This window comes from Magnolia sinica, chromosome 18 (assembly GCF_029962835.1).
Source record: "Magnolia sinica isolate HGM2019 chromosome 18, MsV1, whole genome shotgun sequence".
In the NCBI taxonomy this organism is placed as follows: Eukaryota; Viridiplantae; Streptophyta; class Magnoliopsida; order Magnoliales; family Magnoliaceae; genus Magnolia; species Magnolia sinica.
This window is the reverse complement of record NC_080590.1, coordinates 40,758,667-40,778,547: the sequence shown is the minus strand read 5'-3', so window position 1 is coordinate 40,778,547 and position 19,881 is coordinate 40,758,667. Positions and strand designations below refer to the sequence as shown.

Below are 19,881 nucleotides of genomic sequence, written 5' to 3'. Positions count from 1 at the left end.
ATACTACGTTGACTGTGTTTAGAATCGTATAAACGGTTTGGATCCTTCAAATATTGGTCTCGGATCGGACGCTTGCAGTCGCGACGTATTACTGTGTAATACTACATCCGCACGTATTGCAGCAAAGCTGTCCTTATAAGCAAGGAAAAGCAAGCAACAACGCATAAACAGCCATGAAAATTCGATGAGATTTTCGGAAAAGGATTGCGTCGTGCCGCTGCGTGGACGGACTCGGTCCAGTCAGGAGCTCCGTGGGGCCCACATAGATGTATAGGTTTTATCCACGCCGTCCATCCATTTTTTAAGATTATCTTAGTATATCAGATCAAAAAATGAGGCTGATCCAAGACTCAAGTGGACCACTCAGTAGGGATTGAACTCTCACCGTTAAAAGCTTATCGGGAGCTGGAGAAATTTTGATCAAGTTGATATTTGTGTTTTCTCTTCATTTAGTTCTATGTGACCTTATTAATAGGTTGGATGGAAAATAAACAACATGGTGGGCCTGGGAAGGTTTCAACGGTGGTCATCATTATCCACTGCTTCTGTGGTGTGGTCCACTTGAGTATTGGATCTCCCTCATGTTTTGAATAATTAAATAAAATAATATAAAAAAGTGAATGGACGGCGTGGATAGAACCAATACATCACAGTGAGCTCCACAGAGCCCCTGCCTGGACTAAGTCTGTCCATTGGGGCAGGTCGCAATTCGCTTTCAAGATTTTAACCAATCATTCAACGCGTGACAATCTTACTTTGCTTCAATAATTTCCTATACAACAAGTGGCTGTGTATTCGTTGGATCTGGAGCTTTTTTTCACTGATCTAAACCGTTGATAAGATGGGCCTCGCCATGATGTAGAATAATATAAAAAGACCTCACATATAGGAATATTTCAACCGTTCGATCATTTAACACAGCTATTTTAGTAAGGACCGTTTTATCAACCGTTATTTTGTGAACCATTTATCGAAAATTAAGAACCCTCTAATTTTAAAAGATTTAAAAATTCATCATCAGGGATATAATTCGTCCGATCTAACGTTTTGGGTCACTGAAACATGATACCAGATCCAACGGCTATTAGTCCCGACCCCTCCTATATCAATACGTGCCGACGGATGGTAGAAAGCGGACGCAACTTTCTGGTAACCGTGTGTACTAGGAGCAATCATATGCGGAAGCTTTGTGGGACCCAAAAAGAATTTCGATTTGAAATCCACTCGCTCCATTACTTTTTAAATATCATTTTAGTACGCAAGACCAAAAATGAGATAGATCTAATATTCAAGAGGGCCACGCCAGATGATAAAGTGGGGATGGAAATTTCCACCGTTGAAACCTTCCTGAGCCCATCGTGACTTCTAAATGCGCTAGGAACCGTTGGAAAGGTTATTCCCGTGGGGGATGAAAGGAAAACATGAATATGGACCTTGTCCAAAACTTCTGTGGGCCCCACAAAGGTTTAAATGGCGAGCGTTCGGTCAGTCTCCACCGTTCAATTGGTGAGTTCCTCTATATAATAAAATGGGTTCGGTATTCGAGAAAATTACATTTGAAGATTCTCTGTTCTAACAGAAGGTTCGCTCTCTAACATTCCTTTTTCTTTTTTTCTTTTTTTCTTTTTTTCTTTTTTTTTTTTAATTTGAAATTTCTTGAATTATGTTATTTCCTTCTTCAGAATCATCAGATGACCTTTTTTTTGGTTTATGGTTCGGCTCGAATTCGTAAATCTTTGTTGCTATATTGTTTGATTTTCTTGGTTTTGGAATTACTTCGATCTTGATTTGGAGGATTGGAATCTAACATGAGAGGACCGTTGCTTCTGGTATGTGGTTCTTGAATCGGAAGCATTGGATGTGAAGTACGTGATCAGGACCGTTCATTAAGTGGATTGGATATTGATATCATGGATCGGATGATCTCAACCATTAAATTACTTATCTAAAATGATGGGGAGTAAGAACATTTTGCCCCAGTTGGGCACTGAAGGAGAAGAAAGAAATGGTCAAGCAATTTGATGAGTAGAATCATCTGTTTTGCTGCGGGACGTACCAGATTTACAGTCTGGATCATTGATTGTGGTTCCTTTCTATTTTTAATGATTATCGTTGAAGATCTTCATTTGGGGGATTTTTATCGAAAGAGTTTAGCTATAGGATGATGTCTGATCAAGGATATGTATAGTATAGTATCTTCGTTCCTTGATCTGTAGTGATGAGGCCAATGGTATGACAATCGACAATCGAGCCCGTCGATCAGGTTGGCTACGCTAAGGATAGACTGTTACGATCCCAAGGGTTTAAAGAGCCTAACTTAACACGTTCCATTAGTCCTGTGGCTTTTAGTGTATTGGTTAGGTTCTTAACAATTGGTATCAGAGCCAACACTATGTCCTGTGTTCAAGTCATGGAAGGGGCGACTTGTGAAAAGGGTAACTTGGACCAGAGTGAAAGCCGGCTAACCGTACAACCAAAGTGCAGACCATGCCGCGAAAGTCAACTTCACTCGGAAATATAAAAAGACCGGAGGCTTTTTTTTCTTTTTTCTTTTTTTAATTTCAGGAATTTACATTGTTTCTGAATTTAAACGTCTTGATGAGATTCTCCATTTGTTGTTGTGATTTTGATGGTGGGCCACTCACTATTATTGCTGTGGTGCACAGTGATGCCAGATTTGTTATGAGTGATGCTAGTTGCTGTCAGTGTTAGCTGATGGTTGGCTTTAAAAGCATTATTAGGTCCTGCCTGGTGGAAGTCTTTCCATGTGGGTCCATTGTTTCTCAGTATTTTTATTTTCTTTATATTAATCCACAGTTCTGCTCCCGTTGTGGTATTTAGATATCCTTGTAACGTTGTAAGTTTGTTGTTTTGAAGTTTTGTATTTTCTGCTAGTGCAAGGTCTCCAGTTCATTTTTTACTTGATGGTTTTTCTATTTCTGATTTTGTTGTTTCGGTTGCTGAATTGTTGTGGTTGTTGTCTTGTAATCAAGTATTCAATAACAGTAATGGCGGCCATAACAAGCATTACAATACGGGATTTAACGGCCATTACGGCTTTTTCTTCTTTTTTCTTTTTTTCTTTTTTTTTCTTTTTTTTTTTTTTCTTTTTCCTTTTTGAAGAAGAAAAAAAAAAGGAAAAACCAAAATCAGCTCTCGTAACTGGCCATTACGGGCCTTTTTTCCATAAAAGCCATTATGTAACGGCCATTACAGCTGTTACATAACCGTTTTTGCACAACCTGCTTGTAATTAATCTTTTAAGGGAGTGTGGCTTTGAAGTGCCTGGATTTGTTACTCTGTAGGAGAACTGCCGAGTTTCTCGTGAATAGATATTTTAGCAGTTGTAATCTCTATCTCAATTGAAACTCGTTGTCCTCTTTTTTCTTCTTTTTTTCTTCTTCTTTTTTCCCCTGGAAAATACTCTGTCAATGAATATTTCTTTTCTTTTCCAAATTGGAGAGGTAATTTGATGTTTAATGATTGTATGTTGCCTCGAAGAGATAAGTGTAAGCCACTATGTAGCTGTTACTTCAACAATGTCTCCTTTGCCGAGCCTTTCTATCTTTCGTACTTTGAGGCAAGAAATATGGTATGATCGTATGATTTATCCACGATACGTAGATACGAACATATGCGTAGATTACTAATCACAACACAATATGATATTGATTCTAGATATTGACATGGTTTAACCATGTTTTATGGTATTAGCCATTAGGTTCATTAGTTTTAGCAATTTTCTGATCGTATCAATGTGTCAGATTCAACATCCTCATCCATATGTATATTGGATGTTTGAATATGCATTTCTGTATCCCAAGACCTAGCATTTGTGCCTGACTATATCCCTTTCTGGAATATCTTCATTGCACATGTTAGCAGTTGATTCTTACATTCTTTCCAGCAAGGTGTGTCGAGCAAACACTGGGATGCACTTCCAATTATCCAATTTGTGTGCTGTTTTCAGCTCCATACCTGCGGATTTAGATAGTGATTGCCACATCCTACTTTTTGTGTCAGTAAACTCCCACAACAACCAAGCTGTCATGGTGCTGAATGCATGGTTTAAAATATTGTCCGAAACTTGTGCGTATTGGGCGATACACACTGGTATCATCCATGAATGGTACAGCTGTATGGGCTGAAAACAGCCCGATACAGGAACCCTTCAAAAATAAAAAAGGGCGATACAACCCTGTATTGGTGGTAAATTATATGATATGCCAAAACCCTGGTTGTATGGCAGCCTGGGACATTGACATTTTGATAAAGCATCACTTTGACTTATCCATCCCATCATGTGCTTTGAGATGTGAATTTTGAATTGAATATTGTAGTGAAGATATTTAGCAAGCGAGTTTTGTTGGTTGGCTCATCTTTCATGGTTGTGCCCTTCTACTTCTCATTTTATTACAGAAATATTAATATAAGCTGATATTGTTCAAAAAACAAGGTGAACTTAAATTTTTTTCAGTACTGCCAATTAGTGATTTTTTCCTGACAATTCCTTTTTTACACTTATGTGAATAGTCCATGATATGGGAGATCAATTGATGTAGGAAGGGCCTGCTGAGCAATTCCTGGAGTGATAAAAGGTCCGTTTCGCAATTCAAAGAGTAGTAAAAAGGACTGTTCCACAATTCGAAGAATAATAAAAGGGACCATTTCACAATTAAAGGGACCATTTTGATGCTTGAATTAAAGGTTTTTTTTTTTTTTTTTTCAAAATTTGAAAGATCTTATTAAAGTAGTTTTAAATTTTCTTCTATTATAGTAATTTTTTAAATTTAGGATAAATTAGTGGTTGGGTGATAAATTGCCATTGTAATGCTACGAATTGATAATCTTTTGAATGAATTTGAAAGTTTTCATTTGGTTTTTCCCTTTGTTATTCCTTGTGGATTCAAGGACAGTTCTTGGGTCCCTTGGTCTTTTTACGTTGTCTGCTACATTCTTGTTCCTTAGTAAATAGTTCCATAATAGCACACAAGATTGATGGCTGTCAAGTTGTCGGACAAGAGTTATTATAAATCAAAAGATAATTAGAAATCAAAAGATAGATTACATTCTATAGCTATGTATTAATAAGTATAACATCTGCTTGATGGTTTTCCTAAGTTCTGCAGTGGCAATTAAAGTAGCTAGGTTACTGTTTACTTGCATTTATCTTGTTAGAAAGAAGGGTTATCTCATGTTTGAGACTTCAATTAGGCATGAGACATTCTTTCTTACTTATTTAAGAATATTCTGTTGTCCTAGTATTTACATATTTTTATATTGATTTCAGCATAATATTTACATTGCTATTGTATTTTGAGTAATTTTCACTTCGATTTCAATGGATGGCGAAGTTACCATCCATTGAGTTGCATACAGTCAATGTAGCATAAAATTGGAGTGACTGAAAAGGTTGGCTCCACAGTGACATCATTGGGTATGAAATTCATGCAGATCCATATATCAAGTGGACCATACATATTCAATCCATTGGCCATGAGTTCTTTTCTATCGTTTTCTAAGGCATGTGGCCGACTTAATGAATGAATTGGCCTGAATTTTGCAGCCAATGATCTTCTAGGTAAGTCCAACCTTTTTGGCAGTTTGGATGTTGTACGCACATGGCATGTTGACCCTATCCAACTCAATGGACAATTGATGCCACTAGAAAGGTTGGATCCACAATGGAGAACATTGGGGACAATATTCAGGCAGTTCCATCCATCAAGTGTGCCACACACACACAAATCAAGCCAATCCATTGGCTATGAGTTGTTTTCTGTGGTTTTGAAAGGTGTGGCCTGCTTGATGAATGAATTGGCCTGAATTTTGCAGCCAATGATCTTCTCAGTGAATCCAACCTTTTGGGCACTTTGGATGTTGCATACACATGGCATGTTGACCATATGCAACTCAATGGACTGTAACTTTTCTGTTCATTGAGATGAATGTGAGCATGTCTCTTTTCTTTTGTAATCAACATTCACTACTTGTTGATTTCTCTTCTGAATTTTCTCTTTTTTTATGCTTTTCAGAGAGAGTGGTAACCATCCTGTTAATTTTTGTTTCTGGTCCAAATTAGTCAAAATTTCTTGCATGGCTGTTTCAGTTTATGTTCCTCATTACTTTTATCTTTGCTGATTCTCACGTTGATTATTGATGAGCTCCTTAGTTTTGCTGTGACCTAATCTGCAAACGTTTTGTATTGCTCTAGAAGTAAAAAGAAAAATGGGTCAGGCACTTTGCTGTATACAAGTTGACCAATCTAATGTTGCTATCAAAGAAACTTTTGGTAAGTTTGATGACGTGCTTCAGCCTGGATGTCACTGCTTGCCTTGGTTTCTCGGGCGCCAAATAGCTGGGCATCTTTCATTGCGTGTGCAACAACTTGATGTTCGATGTGAAACGAAAACTAAGGTTTGTGGTTCTTTACCTTTTCTTCACTCATTATGGTCAAGTATTATCACTTAATGGTCCAGCATTTTGGTATTTCTATCTTTTGTAGCACTCGTCCTGTATTCTGAAAATTGAATCAGATTGTAAAGCCAGATCCAGTTGGACTGAATAATTGGATCATGAGTATTGGGATTTTATAAATAATGGATTTTTTTTTTCAAATGCTTTTGAAACATAATAAATCATACAGAATATAAATATATCAAGTAGGGGCGCAAATAGTCCCGGTCAGGTCGAAGGGAGTCCTGGACCCAAGGTCTGAGTTTTGGCCCTTGCCGACCCGCTGAAATCTAAGTCAGGTCTGCTTCAGGTCCAGGTCCATTTAGTTGAATCTGTCCAGTTTAGGTATAAGAGAATCCAAAACTGACCCATGAGATTCATGGGTCGAGTCTAGGTTAGGTTGAAGACCCCAACCCCTTCCAATGTATCCAGATTTGGGACTAGATCAATTTAATATCAGGTCAGGTCCAATGACCCATCAACCCAACCGGTTCAGACCCCTAATAATGAGTAGCTACATCCTTTTCATTTCACATAATCAATGAAGGATCCAGGATGTTAGACTGCATTCCCCCTTTCCATATCAAATTTCATCAATTTACAATATTCAATTGCATTCTTGTCTATTATTAAATAGACTATCCATCATCTTCGTCGTCATTGACTACGTGAATCTTGTTCCGCCATTCCACTCCATCAAGGACCATATCCTCGATTAAACCATAGGCCATCAAATCTTCTCTTACTTGTACCTATATCCTTTTCGACCTTCCCTTTGCCCTTTTAAAGCGCCTTTGACTTGAATCAACTCAGTCCTAATCGGGCCAATTCTTGTCATGGTCGTACCATCTAAGTCAGTTCCCCTCATCCTGTTGCCTATTGGAGATATTCTTAAGTTCCCTCGAATGTATTCTTTTTCTAATTCTATCCTTAATCTTGCCATTCATCTATCTCATCATACTCACTTCAGCTACACTCGTTCTATGAACATGTTGTTCCTAGAGTGGCCAACATTCTGTTCGACAAAGCATGGCTTTTGGCTTTCTTATTAAGTCTCCCCTTCAGTTTACCTGGTATGTGGCGATCACATAAAACTCTAGAGGCATGTCTCCACTTGACAACCATTTCTAATTCTATGAGCTACATCCTTTTGAATCTCTCCATTCTCATTAATAATTAGTCCAAGATATTGAAAATGGTCATTTTTGTACTTCTTGGCTATCAATGTTAACTAATTCCTTAGTCCGCTCGTATAACCAAGATTGTGTTTCATATACGTTGTTATGTGCAGCCAATTTTAAAATTATGTCATTTGCAAACAACATACACCATAGACCTATTCCTATAAATGCCTAGCTAACTAGTGCATAACCAATGCAAAAAAAGATACAGACTCAATGCAACATCTTGTGTAGACGTACTATAATTGGAAACTCACTTCTCTCCATTAGTGGTTCTGGCATTAGTTATAACAACCCTCCGTACATGTCATTAATCATGGCAACATGTCCTCTTGAGGCTCCTTTCTTTCCCAACACTAACCAAATTATCTACGAGATCATATTATATGCTTTTTCTAACATATCTATAGAGCAATATACTTGTTCCAGTAGCACCGTAACAACAATATCATCAACATATACTACTAACGCAATAAGGCTTGAAATGCCTCTCTGTATAAAGACAATTATTTACATGGCTTCAAACAAAGCCGTAGTTTAATTAATACAACTTTACTGAATTTGACAAAATGTACGTGGTGACTGTTGTAGACCATAAATTGCCTTTTGCAATTTACACACCTTGTCTGATCCTCTCTGAGCAACAAATTCGTGCAATTGCTCCATATATACCTCTTCCATGAGATCACCATGAAGAATGGTATTTTTAACGTCTACTTGGAAAGAGAGGCCAACCATGATCAACAACCACAGTGAATAACACGAATCAAATTCATCTTGGTAACCGAAGAGAATATGATGCAGGACAATTAACCACTTGCTCTAAAAGCTCGAACTGTTAGAGTATGGCGAATTAATCCATTTATCTCATAGCCCAAGCCCCACATCGCATAGGTTAAGACCTCGACCGAACCCCCCTTGTGGGCCCCAAATCACATTGGAACCGCCTCACACGGGCCGCCCACCCCGAGTGTGTCCCTGCATCCCACAGGCTACCCCACTCAAGCTCGGTGTGAAATGCACATTGATCACCCCCGGTGAGGAGTCTCGGACACGAGACCTCTCCCATGGGCCCTAAATCACATGGGTCACTCACCCCAAGTGTCCCCGCATCCCACGGGCTACCCCACTCAAGCCCAGTGTGAAAATGCCCTTGCATTAATCACCCCCGGTGAGGAGTCTCGAACACGAGACCTCCTGCTCTGATACCAATTTGATGCAGGACAATTAACCACTTGCTCTAAAAGCTTAAACTATTAGAGTATGGCGAATTAATCTCTCTATCTCATAGCCTAGGCCCCACATTGCATGGGTTAGGACCTCGACCGAACCCCCTTGTGGGCCCCAAATCACATTGGTACCGCCTCACACAGGCTGCCCACCCCGAGTGTGTCCCCGCATCCCATAGGCTACCCCACTCGAGTTCGATGTGAAATGCACATTGATCACCCCCGGTGAGGAGTCTCGAACACGAGACCTCCCCCATGGGCCCCACATCAGATGGGTCACCCACCTCGAGTGTGTCCCTGCATCCCATGGGCTACCTTACTCTAGCCCGATGTGAAAATGCCCCTGCATTAATCACCCATGGTGAGTAGTCTCGAACACAAGACCTCCTGCTTTGATACCAATTTGATGCAGGACAATTAACTACTTGCTCTAAAAGCTCGAACTGTTAGAGTATAGTGCATTAATCCCTTTATCTTATAGCCCAAGCCCCACATTGCATGGGTTAGGACCTCGGCCGAACCCCCCTCGTGAGCCCCAAATCACATGGGTACCACCTCACACGGGCTGCCCACTCCGAGTGTGTCCCCGCATCCCACAGGCTACCACACTCGAGCCTGGTGTGAAATGCGCATTAATCACCCCCGGTGAGGAGTCTCGAACACGAGACTTTCCCCGTGGGCCCCAAATTACATGGGTCACCCACCCCGAGTGTGTCCCCGCATCCCACGGGCTACCCCACTCGAGCCCGGTGTGAAAACGCCCCTGCATTAGAATATTTTAGAATAATCAACACCAAGTGTTGAAGTATAGCCTTTAATAACCAAACATCCTTTAACAAAGTTTCGAGGGGAGATCTAACCTCCTAGACATGAACGTCAACATCGATGCCTTGTGACGCTGCTTCCTCCGCTACATGCAACTCTAGTTGGCCCATTTGACGTACCTAAATCATTTGTTTTAACCCATTCGCAAAGTGGACCCTTTGTATCATCGTTGACATATGCATTCTGACCAATCATTATCAAGTCCAATGGGTCTTCATGTGCTTTTTCTTCTTCCTTCTGAGTGTTGCAGCCTCTCTCGTAGCTTCATGTTGTAATGGCAGTAGACCAACTTCTAAAGCCTATCATAACCCAATTTGTTTCACTTGTTGGAATGAATGAAAGAGAAGGTGCTCCAATTTCTTTCATGCGGTGAGGACACCGTCTATGCTTGCACACAAACAACAAGTCGTTCTGATGTCTCGCAGTCGGTCCCATACATGGCCCACTATTCACCTGCGAAATTAAACATTTTTCCCAAGTTCCACATGTAGTATTAAAATTTGAAGACTAACTTTTAGTTTTCAGATTTAACTAATGCAACAACTCACATGGCATCATCTTCATCCTTGACGATTTTGCAGCCTTGCACCCAAACATGCCAGCTGCATCGCGAAAGGTAATAATTTGTTGATGGCATTTGGCACTAGTTGCAAGTATAAAGCTTTTAAAGAACTCGGAGAACAGTTAAGTGTGGAACATGTTTACCTCTAAAGCTGCATTTTCTCGAACAGTTGGGGAATAACTTCTTATATACATCATTTACAACCTTCTTCAAGCTATTGTCATCAAAGAGTCTATGGTTGTAGTGGTACTTCAGATTCAGGAAGTATGTTGAAGCCCAACACAGTGCACATTCACATATCAAGGCAAGAAAAGAACCATATATCCTATGCAAAGAACTAATAAAGTATTGAAGCATATGAAAAATTAAATATAACTCATGTAATTACTTACAAGCCTTATGAAGTAGGTGCAAAAGAGTCCTTGTCAACGGGGCATCTATTGTTGCATGCACTCATTTATATGCATTAGGGGCTTTAACCTTGATGGCTTTTTTCATTAACCTCATGGACTCGTACAAAGAACCCATTGATGGTGTCTCATTATCCACCATCTTGGCACTATATTTTATGGGCTCCATAATACCCACCGAACCACACACACGGTTCTAAAAAGCATTGTTCAAAACAATCTCCTCAATCCTTCAGGCTACTCTCTAGCCAAGATGCATTAGTTGAATCAAGAAAACAGATTTGTAAAGGTTTTTTTTTTTTTCAAATTTTTTGAAGACAACATTTTATGTAAAGGGATGGTTGTGACATCTTGTGATATCTGCGATATTTTGCCTTACAGTGTGATAATGTGCTATATATTGTGCAATACAAAGAATTTCGGATACTACTTTGTTTCGTATCGCCTATCTACAATACCAATAATATTAGCCGATATATCGGTATTGTCATCATTGGTTATCCCCACTTGTGCAAAGATGAAGCCTTTGCATTTCCAACCTCAAACCACGTTAATGAAGGACAGAGTGAACCTCCAAATGTTGTTGTGTCATGATGTATGAATTGTATATTCATTTCCATTAATTGCATTCCATTTTTTCATTGAACTGCATGGTTTAGATTTTGAGCTTGTAGCTCAATGGTAGACATAGTGTGTTTCAATACTGAGCTCTTGAGAGCGTTAAAGATGCTCATATCCAAAATCAGTTAGATGATAAGTTACCATACAATTGATGGATAAGTTCCAATGTGTAACACCCAACCCGTCCAATAGCTTGCCGCATCATGAGGATTACCAGTGCAAAAATAGCCAGATCCACACATCAGGTGGGCCACACCCCATAGAAACCAATGGATAACACGTGATGGGTGGATACAGGCTGATATTTGTACAAGGTGATCCTCATGGTGGATCCAACATTCTGGACCCGTTGGGTGTGCACATTCGTGACGGGATGAAAATTATACAGTGGCTGGAGGCAGCTGAGCCTGCAAACAACAGCTCAGCTCTATGTTGTCTTCTAGTGTGAGCAATCCCACTGTGAAATGCTTAAAATCCATGAGTTCAAGAAGTGGGAGGCACACTCACTCCAGACGACAGCCTAGAGCTGAGCTGTCATTAGCAGCCTCACCTGCTTCCGCAACTGCATGATGGAAGGTAACGCCAACTGGCAACAAGCATACCCTAAGTGTATCAATGGGATTTCACTTGATTAATTAGATACGCATTGTAAGTCATGGTTTTAACACTGCACTTGTATTATGTTTTATGGTCGCTATATTAGCAGACATAAAAGATATGCTAATGTCTTCATATTCCGTTCATGAGTGAATATTTTTATGTATGATGTTTTAATTGGTGGGTTCTAATTTTTATTTTTTTCTCTATAGGATAATGTATTTGTCACCGTTGTTGCATCCATTCAGTACCGTGCATTGGCAGAAAAGGCTGCTGATGCGTTCTATAAGCTCAGCAATACAAGGTCACAAATCCAAGCTTATGTCTTTGATGGTATGGATATGGAACTCGTGGTTTGAGCTAGAATATTTTGATCATGAATATTGATTTCCTTTCATGGTTGGTATTTGAGTATGTATCATTGGCAAGTTTCACTGGTACTAGTTTACTGCATTATTCAAGTGATGCAGGACAATTAACCACTTGCTCTAAAAGCTCTAACTGATAGAGCATGGCGAATAAATCCCTTTATCTCATAGCCCAGGCCCCAAATCCATGGGTTCCGCGGGCTGCCCACCCCGAGTGTACCCTTGCATCCCACAAGCCACCCCACTCAAGCGCGGTGTAAAACTGCCCCCGCATTATCAAGCCAAGCCTGAGGGATATATTTACTATTTAAAAGAAAGCCAGTGTACCCAGTTGTAAATCGTTTGTCAGTCTACTATTTAAAAGACTACCCCAAGTTTCTCTAGAGCCCAACTTCACCTTTTTATTGTGTATTGAAACTCATGTTTTGGTTTTCTTGAACGTTCTGATAAACTTCAGGTTTAGGGAAGGGCTTAAGAAAAAAAAAAAAAAAAACAAAACAAAATAAAAACCACCCTCACAGGAAAATGAATTTCAAATCATCTGTGACCTTTTGCACAAGATAATATACAGTTGTGAAAGGGTCCTAGCTCTGTGAGCTGCAAGTTCAAGCTGTAATTAGTTATTCTGTGTAAGAAGGGTTTCAAAAGGACATGTATGATCTCTTTACGAAGCTTGTATAATCTTAGCGATACAATCAATTATCCTACCTGTCATTATCTGGGGGGTGCCCAGTGCTATTCTGTGCTTCCACTAGGATTAATCTGCTTTGGTGCTTTTAGGCATGTTTGGATATGTGGAATCCAAGGAAAAGAAAGGACAAAAAATTAATAACTATTTAATTATGATTTCCACAAGCACTATTCAAACAAGAGTTCCAATTTTAGGGTTCTTGTTTGAATAGCAAGTGAAAATATCATATTAATCTCACAACGCTAACCTATGTTCTTCTGTGAAGAATTCAAATTATAGAAAAGTGTTATGATTGCTTAGTTGAATCCATCCTTTTTTTTCTGCCATCCGAACAACAAAAATTGTAACATCAAAGAAAACCGTTTTCCTTTTCCTTCGTTTGGCATGGAATCCACAGTATCTAAACTGGGCATTAGGGAAAGGTGTATTGTCAATGAAAAAGTGTGCACATGAACATACGCATGCTAGTTTTGGCTTTTTGCTGTGATTCAGTAATCTTTTCTTGTATTCTTGGATTTTCAGCCAGTTGCTACTGTTGGCTGTAAAAGTATTCAACATATCCTTAACGGATTTCTCTTACTTCTCTCCAGTTATTAGGGCAAGTGTTCCAAAATTGAATTTAGACGACACCTTTGAGCAGAAAAATGACATAGCTAAAGCTGTGGAAAATGAACTAGAAAAGGTAGTATGTTGTTTTTACTCAGCTAAAATATTTTCAAACTGTTAAACCAGATTGTTCATCTAATCGGGTCTTTTTCATATGCCTAATTGCAGGCCATGTCACATTATGGATACGAGATAGTGCAAACGCTTATTGTGGATATTGAGCCAGATGAGCATGTGAAGAGGGCAATGAATGAGATCAATGCAGGCAAGCATTTGGGCCATTTATTACTTCGAATTGATGGGAATTTTGGGCATTCATTTTCTTCCAAAGATCTATGTATGTGCCCGCAATGGTGCGTGGATGTGGCTGTGGGCATGTGTGGGAGAACTGTTGATGCTCCATTGACGAGTAGTCAGCCCTTCCTGCATGTGTGCATGTTTGTGCATGCATTTGGGTGGGTGTGGGTGTGGGCATCTGTGGGAAAAATATTGATGCTCTAGTGACGATGTAGTCAGCCCTTCCTGATGGTGGGGACAACCAATAGGAAGGGCAGATCCCCTTCTGAAGGGATAGCAAATTTACAGAAGTTTAGGTCATCTGCTTTCTTTTCTTCTAGTGAAGGCATCTATATTGTTTCTTTAAAAAGAAAATTGACATGTGGTTTTTCTATTTACTAAATAACTCTGCATGATCCAACCTGCCATGAATTTCCAAATTCATGTCAACTCAAAGCGAAACAATGAAAGTGTCCTCAAAATGCATGAAAAATGAGCTTCTTCATTCACGCAGCTATCTTGAAGTCCCAGTGCTGTTTAACAGCTCCGAATTTCTTGGGGTCTTGAGTCTCCTATGCATGAAAACAGTGAGGTTTCTTGCACTAATTGTTAGTCTTCTATGACCTAAAACAGTTCTTCTTCTATGACCTAAAAGAGCAGTTAGTCTTCATTCACACTTGATACATAAAAGAACAGTTAGTCTTCTAGGTTACTCTTCTATGACCCAAAACCTCACTAATTGTTTCATCTGATTTAATGACGTTAGATCATTAACGATTGATTAGAACTCTTGTAACCTTTCATGTTAGCACACTTTTATAGTTATTTCAACACATCTCAACCATACATGGACAAACATTTTCCCTTTCTTTTTTAACTTTTCTTTTAACTGTGGTAATTGCAGCTGCTAGACTGAGATTGGCAGCCAACGACAAAGCTGAAGCTGAGAAGATACTGCAGATCAAGCGGGCCGAAGGGGAGGCAGAGTCCAAGTATCTAGGGGGCCTGGGCATAGCTCGTCAGCGCCAGGCTATCGTGGACGGCTTGAGGGACAGTGTCCTTGCCTTCTCCATCAACGTGCCCGGGACGACGGCCAAGGACGTCATGGACATGGTGTTGGTCACTCAGTATTTTGACACCATGAAAGAGATCGGTGCATCCTCCAAGTCCTCGGCTGTGTTTATTCCCCACGGGCCCGGTGCTGTCAAGGACATAGCCACCCAGATAAGGGACGGCCTCCTTCAGGCCAGCACAAATCAGTAAGGTACGGTGGATGAAGGAGCGGCTTTCTTCTAAACATGTGTTATACTTGCAATGTCATTACTTAAGACTGTATATTAGTTGTGAATAGAGGGGGAGGATTATCTGGTTTTTTATGTTTATTGCTTTGATTGAATATGGTGGGATTTTAAGGTTGTGAACCATGAATGGCCTAGATGTTGGTAGTGTATATTTTGGAGGCGAGGTTTGATACTGATGTTGAAACTTTTTCATCTTGCTATTTTTCTTTTTTCTTTTTCTTTTTTTGTTCTGGGGATGAATGCAAACCTTTAGGTGGCTGCGACGGCGTTGCCGATGCAGGATGAATTTTAAGTGTGCCGGGATATAGTGGCCCACTGAAGGTGGATAGAGAGCAACCTGACTGGTTATATCTTTTATGACAGAGGGTTGATACTGATGTTAAATTTCTTCATCCTGCTGTTTTGCTTTTTTTGCTGGGGGTGAATGCAAACCTTTATGCATTTTGGCGTGCCTCATGCCCTCCATAAGAGTGATTTTGGAAGCAGTCGGCAATCAAAGGTGGGCCACATGATATGGACGATCTAAGTCACTGATCAAGCTTATTCTAGTATGATAAGTATGGACTCTCTCTTTCTTGTCAATTAATCTAATGGTTAGGATCATCGAGTCGGAGCAAGTTTTGAAGAATTGTGTAATTAAAGGTCAGACATTGTTCTCTGTAGGGGAGAATTACTACCTTCATCAGGCATCCCTTTCCAACCTCCCAATTTTTTTCATGTCCCTATTCTGATGTCCTAGATTTGTCCTCGACAAGCTTCGAAGGGATTTACTGTGGGAAGGAGGTGCTTGTTTGAGGAAGTTCCATATACTTAATTGGGATGAGTTTTGCATCCCTTCTATCACGTTATTGGATTTGGTCAACTGTCTTCTAGGCAAATGAGATTGACGGTTCCTGTCTTGAGGCCTCATAGTCTGTGTAGGTCTGTAGTGGAAGCCAAGCATGGCGCCTTTCCCATCGGTTGGGTTAAGGACACATCATTCTATCAGAGAGGAAAGTCTTGTATTCGAATTCTGAAAGTAGCAAATATGCCATTGGAATATAATCTCCCACTGGGATATTTATGTTGTGAGTTGTGTGTCCCTCAATTATGGTGTGAATTGGGTGCTCCTCCACCCTTGTCCAATATATTCCCGTGTGGAGTTCTACCCTGCACGTGCAGGGGAGCATTAGAATATTAAGGTCCCTTAATATACATTGATACATCATCCTCTGATGGCTCGAGCTCTTAAAGAAACTGGTTGCTTGACATTATCTCTGAAAGGCTATTGCCCAAATTGCTCCTAAGGTCCATGTCGGCCCTTCTTTTGTTATAGGTAATAGGGATAGGATTCGTTTTTGGAAGGATGTTTGGTGGATAGAAGTCCCTCTTTGATCGGTTCTCCAAGCCCTTGTTGGTCTATGTCCTATTGTGCACACCACGGGGGAGCGTGGCTTCTCCTGTGTTGGAGAAATCTGCTTGACTCTGAGGTGAAAGATCTAGCTTGCTTGTTTCTCGTTTGCAAGCCTCTTCAGGGAGTTGAGGACTCGCTGTGCTGGCAATTCAATAAATTGGGCTCCTTTTCTAATGATCTTTCTATTACATGCTAGCTCACTCCTCTGTTGGAATATTTATAACCTCCAATCAACGTATAGTAAAAAAACTTTCAATATTAGTCATACTAAAAATGGTTCAATCATTAATCTAGATTATTATGGGTAAAAATGGACTGACTAGATGTATAAACTCGAAAACTATGGATTGCTTGAGGGTCAAAAAATCACCACGACCTCAGGTATCAACCTCGACCTCGGAGGTTAGCCTTGACCAAAGACCTCAACCTCTGAGGTCGGCCTTAGATATCGACCTGGACCAAAGACCTCGACCTTGGAGGTCAGCCTCGTATACCAACCTCAACCTCGAGTACCAACCTCTGTCTCGAAGGTCGGCCCTGGATATCGACCACCACCTCGGAATATAAATACACTTACAATATATTAAGATAGGATTATCCTCTGAGATATTTACCGAGGATCTTACGAAGTCAATCACGACATGTCCGGAGGAATATTTCTTCCATAATATGCAATTTACATCTAAGAGGCATTGTCATATACATCTCTGAGATCAAAGGCTATAAATAAAGGCCTCCTCTATAGTAAAAGGTACAACAAATATGCCGATTTTATTACGCTTATTGTAAATCCATATCATGACTTAGGCATCGAAGGGTTCTCGGGCTTAATTGTCGCCCCCTGTGTCTTCTCTTGTTCTTCAGTAAATTACAGATACTCTGGCTAGTAGGAGGTGAGGTAGGAGCGACTAGATTTTGGCATCAACAAATGGCGCCGTCTGTGGGAACAACGTCAAAGTTGTTCCCATCTCATCGAGGTTCTACAATGGAAAAATGAAAAAAGAGAGCTCTGGTCGCCATTGTTGCAATTGCTCCTGCGCCGGCGGAACAGTCACCAGACCAAGCAGATCCACCTTCCCAACTCCAAGCTAGTTCTGCCCCCGCAAGCCCTACGCAAAGGTTACATAATCAGGGAGGTCGGCTCGTCTCTCTAAAACATTAAATCGAAGCCTTGACTGGTAATATTAACTAGATAATGCAAATCTTAAAGAGACAAAACCCACCTCCCGACCAGGGAATAGATGTACGGGCAACTACCGAGGTCTCTGCACCACCTCAAGCACCGATCGACTCGTAAAGAACCAAGCAACATCCTGAGCAGTCGAGCCATGCACCCTTCCACACTTTGGAAATTGTCACGCCTGTCGACTCCGACTTGCGTCATATGCCAGAGAAGAAGATGCGTGGAAAGGCTCCTGAGACGATAGCCAAGAACGTGGGGCCCTTGAAGGCAGAACTTAAGGAACAACAAGGTTAGATCGGCGATATCCGCTAAGCCTACCGTGCCCAAATACCGACCTCCATCGAGGCTATGTTGGAGGAGACCGAGCCACCATTTACCAACAACATTATGGGAGCCCAACTCCCGCCCAAATTCCGAATGCTGCAAATCGCCCCCTACTCCGGGTCTGGCGACTTAGCCGAGCATTTAGAATCGTTCGGGGCGTAAATGGAGCTTCACGGCGCGCCAATCTCGGTTATGTGTCGAGTATTTTCCCTGACTTTGTCGGGGATTGCATGAAAATGGTACAAGCAATTAAAGCCGAAGTCCATCATCTCATTTACTCAACTTAGCAAGGCCTTCATCACACAGTTCATTTGTGGGAAAGACAAAAGAAAGCCATCAACTCATCTTCTCACAATCACTCAAAGGGAAGACGAGTTACTAAAATACTACGCCATCTGTTTTAATGCTGAAGCTGTCCAGATCGACAATTATTCCGAACAGATAGCTCTGACCGCCATAGTAGCCGCCTTAAACGAGGAAAGTTCATGTTCTCTATTGGTAAGAACCTTCCGACTACCTTCACTGACCTACTTAATCGAGGTAAAAATATTCCAATGCAGATGAGTTCTTTAGTTCACGAAGAGCTGCTCGAGAAGGAAATAACTCGGCTAAGGATAGGAAGTGAAGGGAAGAATGGGAGCCCTCTGTCGTTAACGCTAAAAGAAAGAAAGAGGACGACCAAGACCGAGATCATCGTACCAACCGACATTCGGAAAGTCGCTTCCATCGGTACACTCCATTTAACACGAAGCCGGATCATGTACTTAAGGAAGTTGAGCTAGTCAAGGAAACCTGACAACCGAATTGAACTAATCAACTAAGCTCGGTAATAAGACTCGTCAGTCAATCTCGACCTACTCGACTAAGAGCGACTTTCCTTTTTAAATGAGAAAAATGTGCACATGATTCTACTATTGTGCTTTAAGGGTTTTACAATAAAAGAATTTTTCGAGTTAGGGGACGAAAATTCTTTTAAATGATTTCTCGACTATTTCAAACTATACGACCGACTATGAGGGCTTCCCTTAGTGCAAGGGAAGAAAGTCTTCCACTGTAAATTTTACATACTCAGGTCAAGGGAGGACAATTTTTTTCAAATTCCGACTATCCGAACTACGTGATCGACGACTGGGACTTCCATCAGTTGAAGGAAAGAAAAGTCTCTCCTATTAGTTCTACATCACCTGACCTACTTGTTCTACTTCAATTGGCTAACGACTAAGACTTTTCTCAGTTTAAGGGAAAAAAAAAGTCCCTCCTATTAATTCTATTATGCGCGATCTACCATTGAACAATCGACTTGTCGATCTTATAATTGTTCGGCCCAATAGCTCTACTCCGTTCGACTTCTTGACCTTTTCAGCGCAAGGCATCACACAATGTCATTTCATATTAACTTACTTCCCAAGCTCCTTAAGAACGCTCGGAAGCAGTGGGTTATTGTTATGGGTAAAAATAGATAGACCGGATGTACAGACTCAAAGACTATGGATTGCTTGAGGGCCAAAAAATTATCCCAAACCAACTGTAACACCCTGAAAATCGAGGGTCGAGCAAATGCCCAACTCTCGATTTCCAAAGCATCACTTATGCAACATAGATAATGATGATTAAATATTGTCCGTATTAGTGCATTAAACATGAATGAGAATATATCAAAACAACATATTATACTCCAGAGACAATTGGATTATGCAAGCGGAAGACTGTGATAAGTATATAAAACATATAAGTGGTTGTAGGTCCCCAGAGTATGAACATGATACCAGGTTAAATAATTACATGTATAATATACAAAATGATAAAGTGTAATGTCATCTAATCCATATTCTTGTAGTCCCGATGACGTAACTCCAAG

The 19,881-nt window shown here is 40.5% G+C and overlaps 1 protein-coding gene across 2 annotated transcripts in view; it reads left to right on the top strand.

Annotated features, from left to right (window-relative positions):
• The window catches only part of LOC131233319 (hypersensitive-induced response protein 1), a 47,204-nt gene extending 31,911 nt beyond the window's left edge, over window positions 1-15,293 (top strand). Inside the window, exons 2-6 of one of the 2 annotated variants that reach the window (XM_058229982.1) lie at window positions 6,225-6,417; window positions 12,094-12,214; window positions 13,531-13,622; window positions 13,715-13,811; window positions 14,727-15,293. In XM_058229982.1, the coding sequence (XP_058085965.1) occupies window positions 6,229-6,417; window positions 12,094-12,214; window positions 13,531-13,622; window positions 13,715-13,811; window positions 14,727-15,085 (858 nt within the window). In that variant the 5' untranslated portion in view covers window positions 6,225-6,228 and the 3' untranslated portion in view covers window positions 15,086-15,293. Of the gene's footprint in view, window positions 1-6,190; window positions 6,418-12,093; window positions 12,215-13,530; window positions 13,623-13,714; window positions 13,812-14,726 lie in introns of those variants that run through there. The other variant, XM_058229983.1, reaches the window with a different exon arrangement.
• The last annotated feature ends 4,588 nt before the right edge of the window (window positions 15,294-19,881 follow it).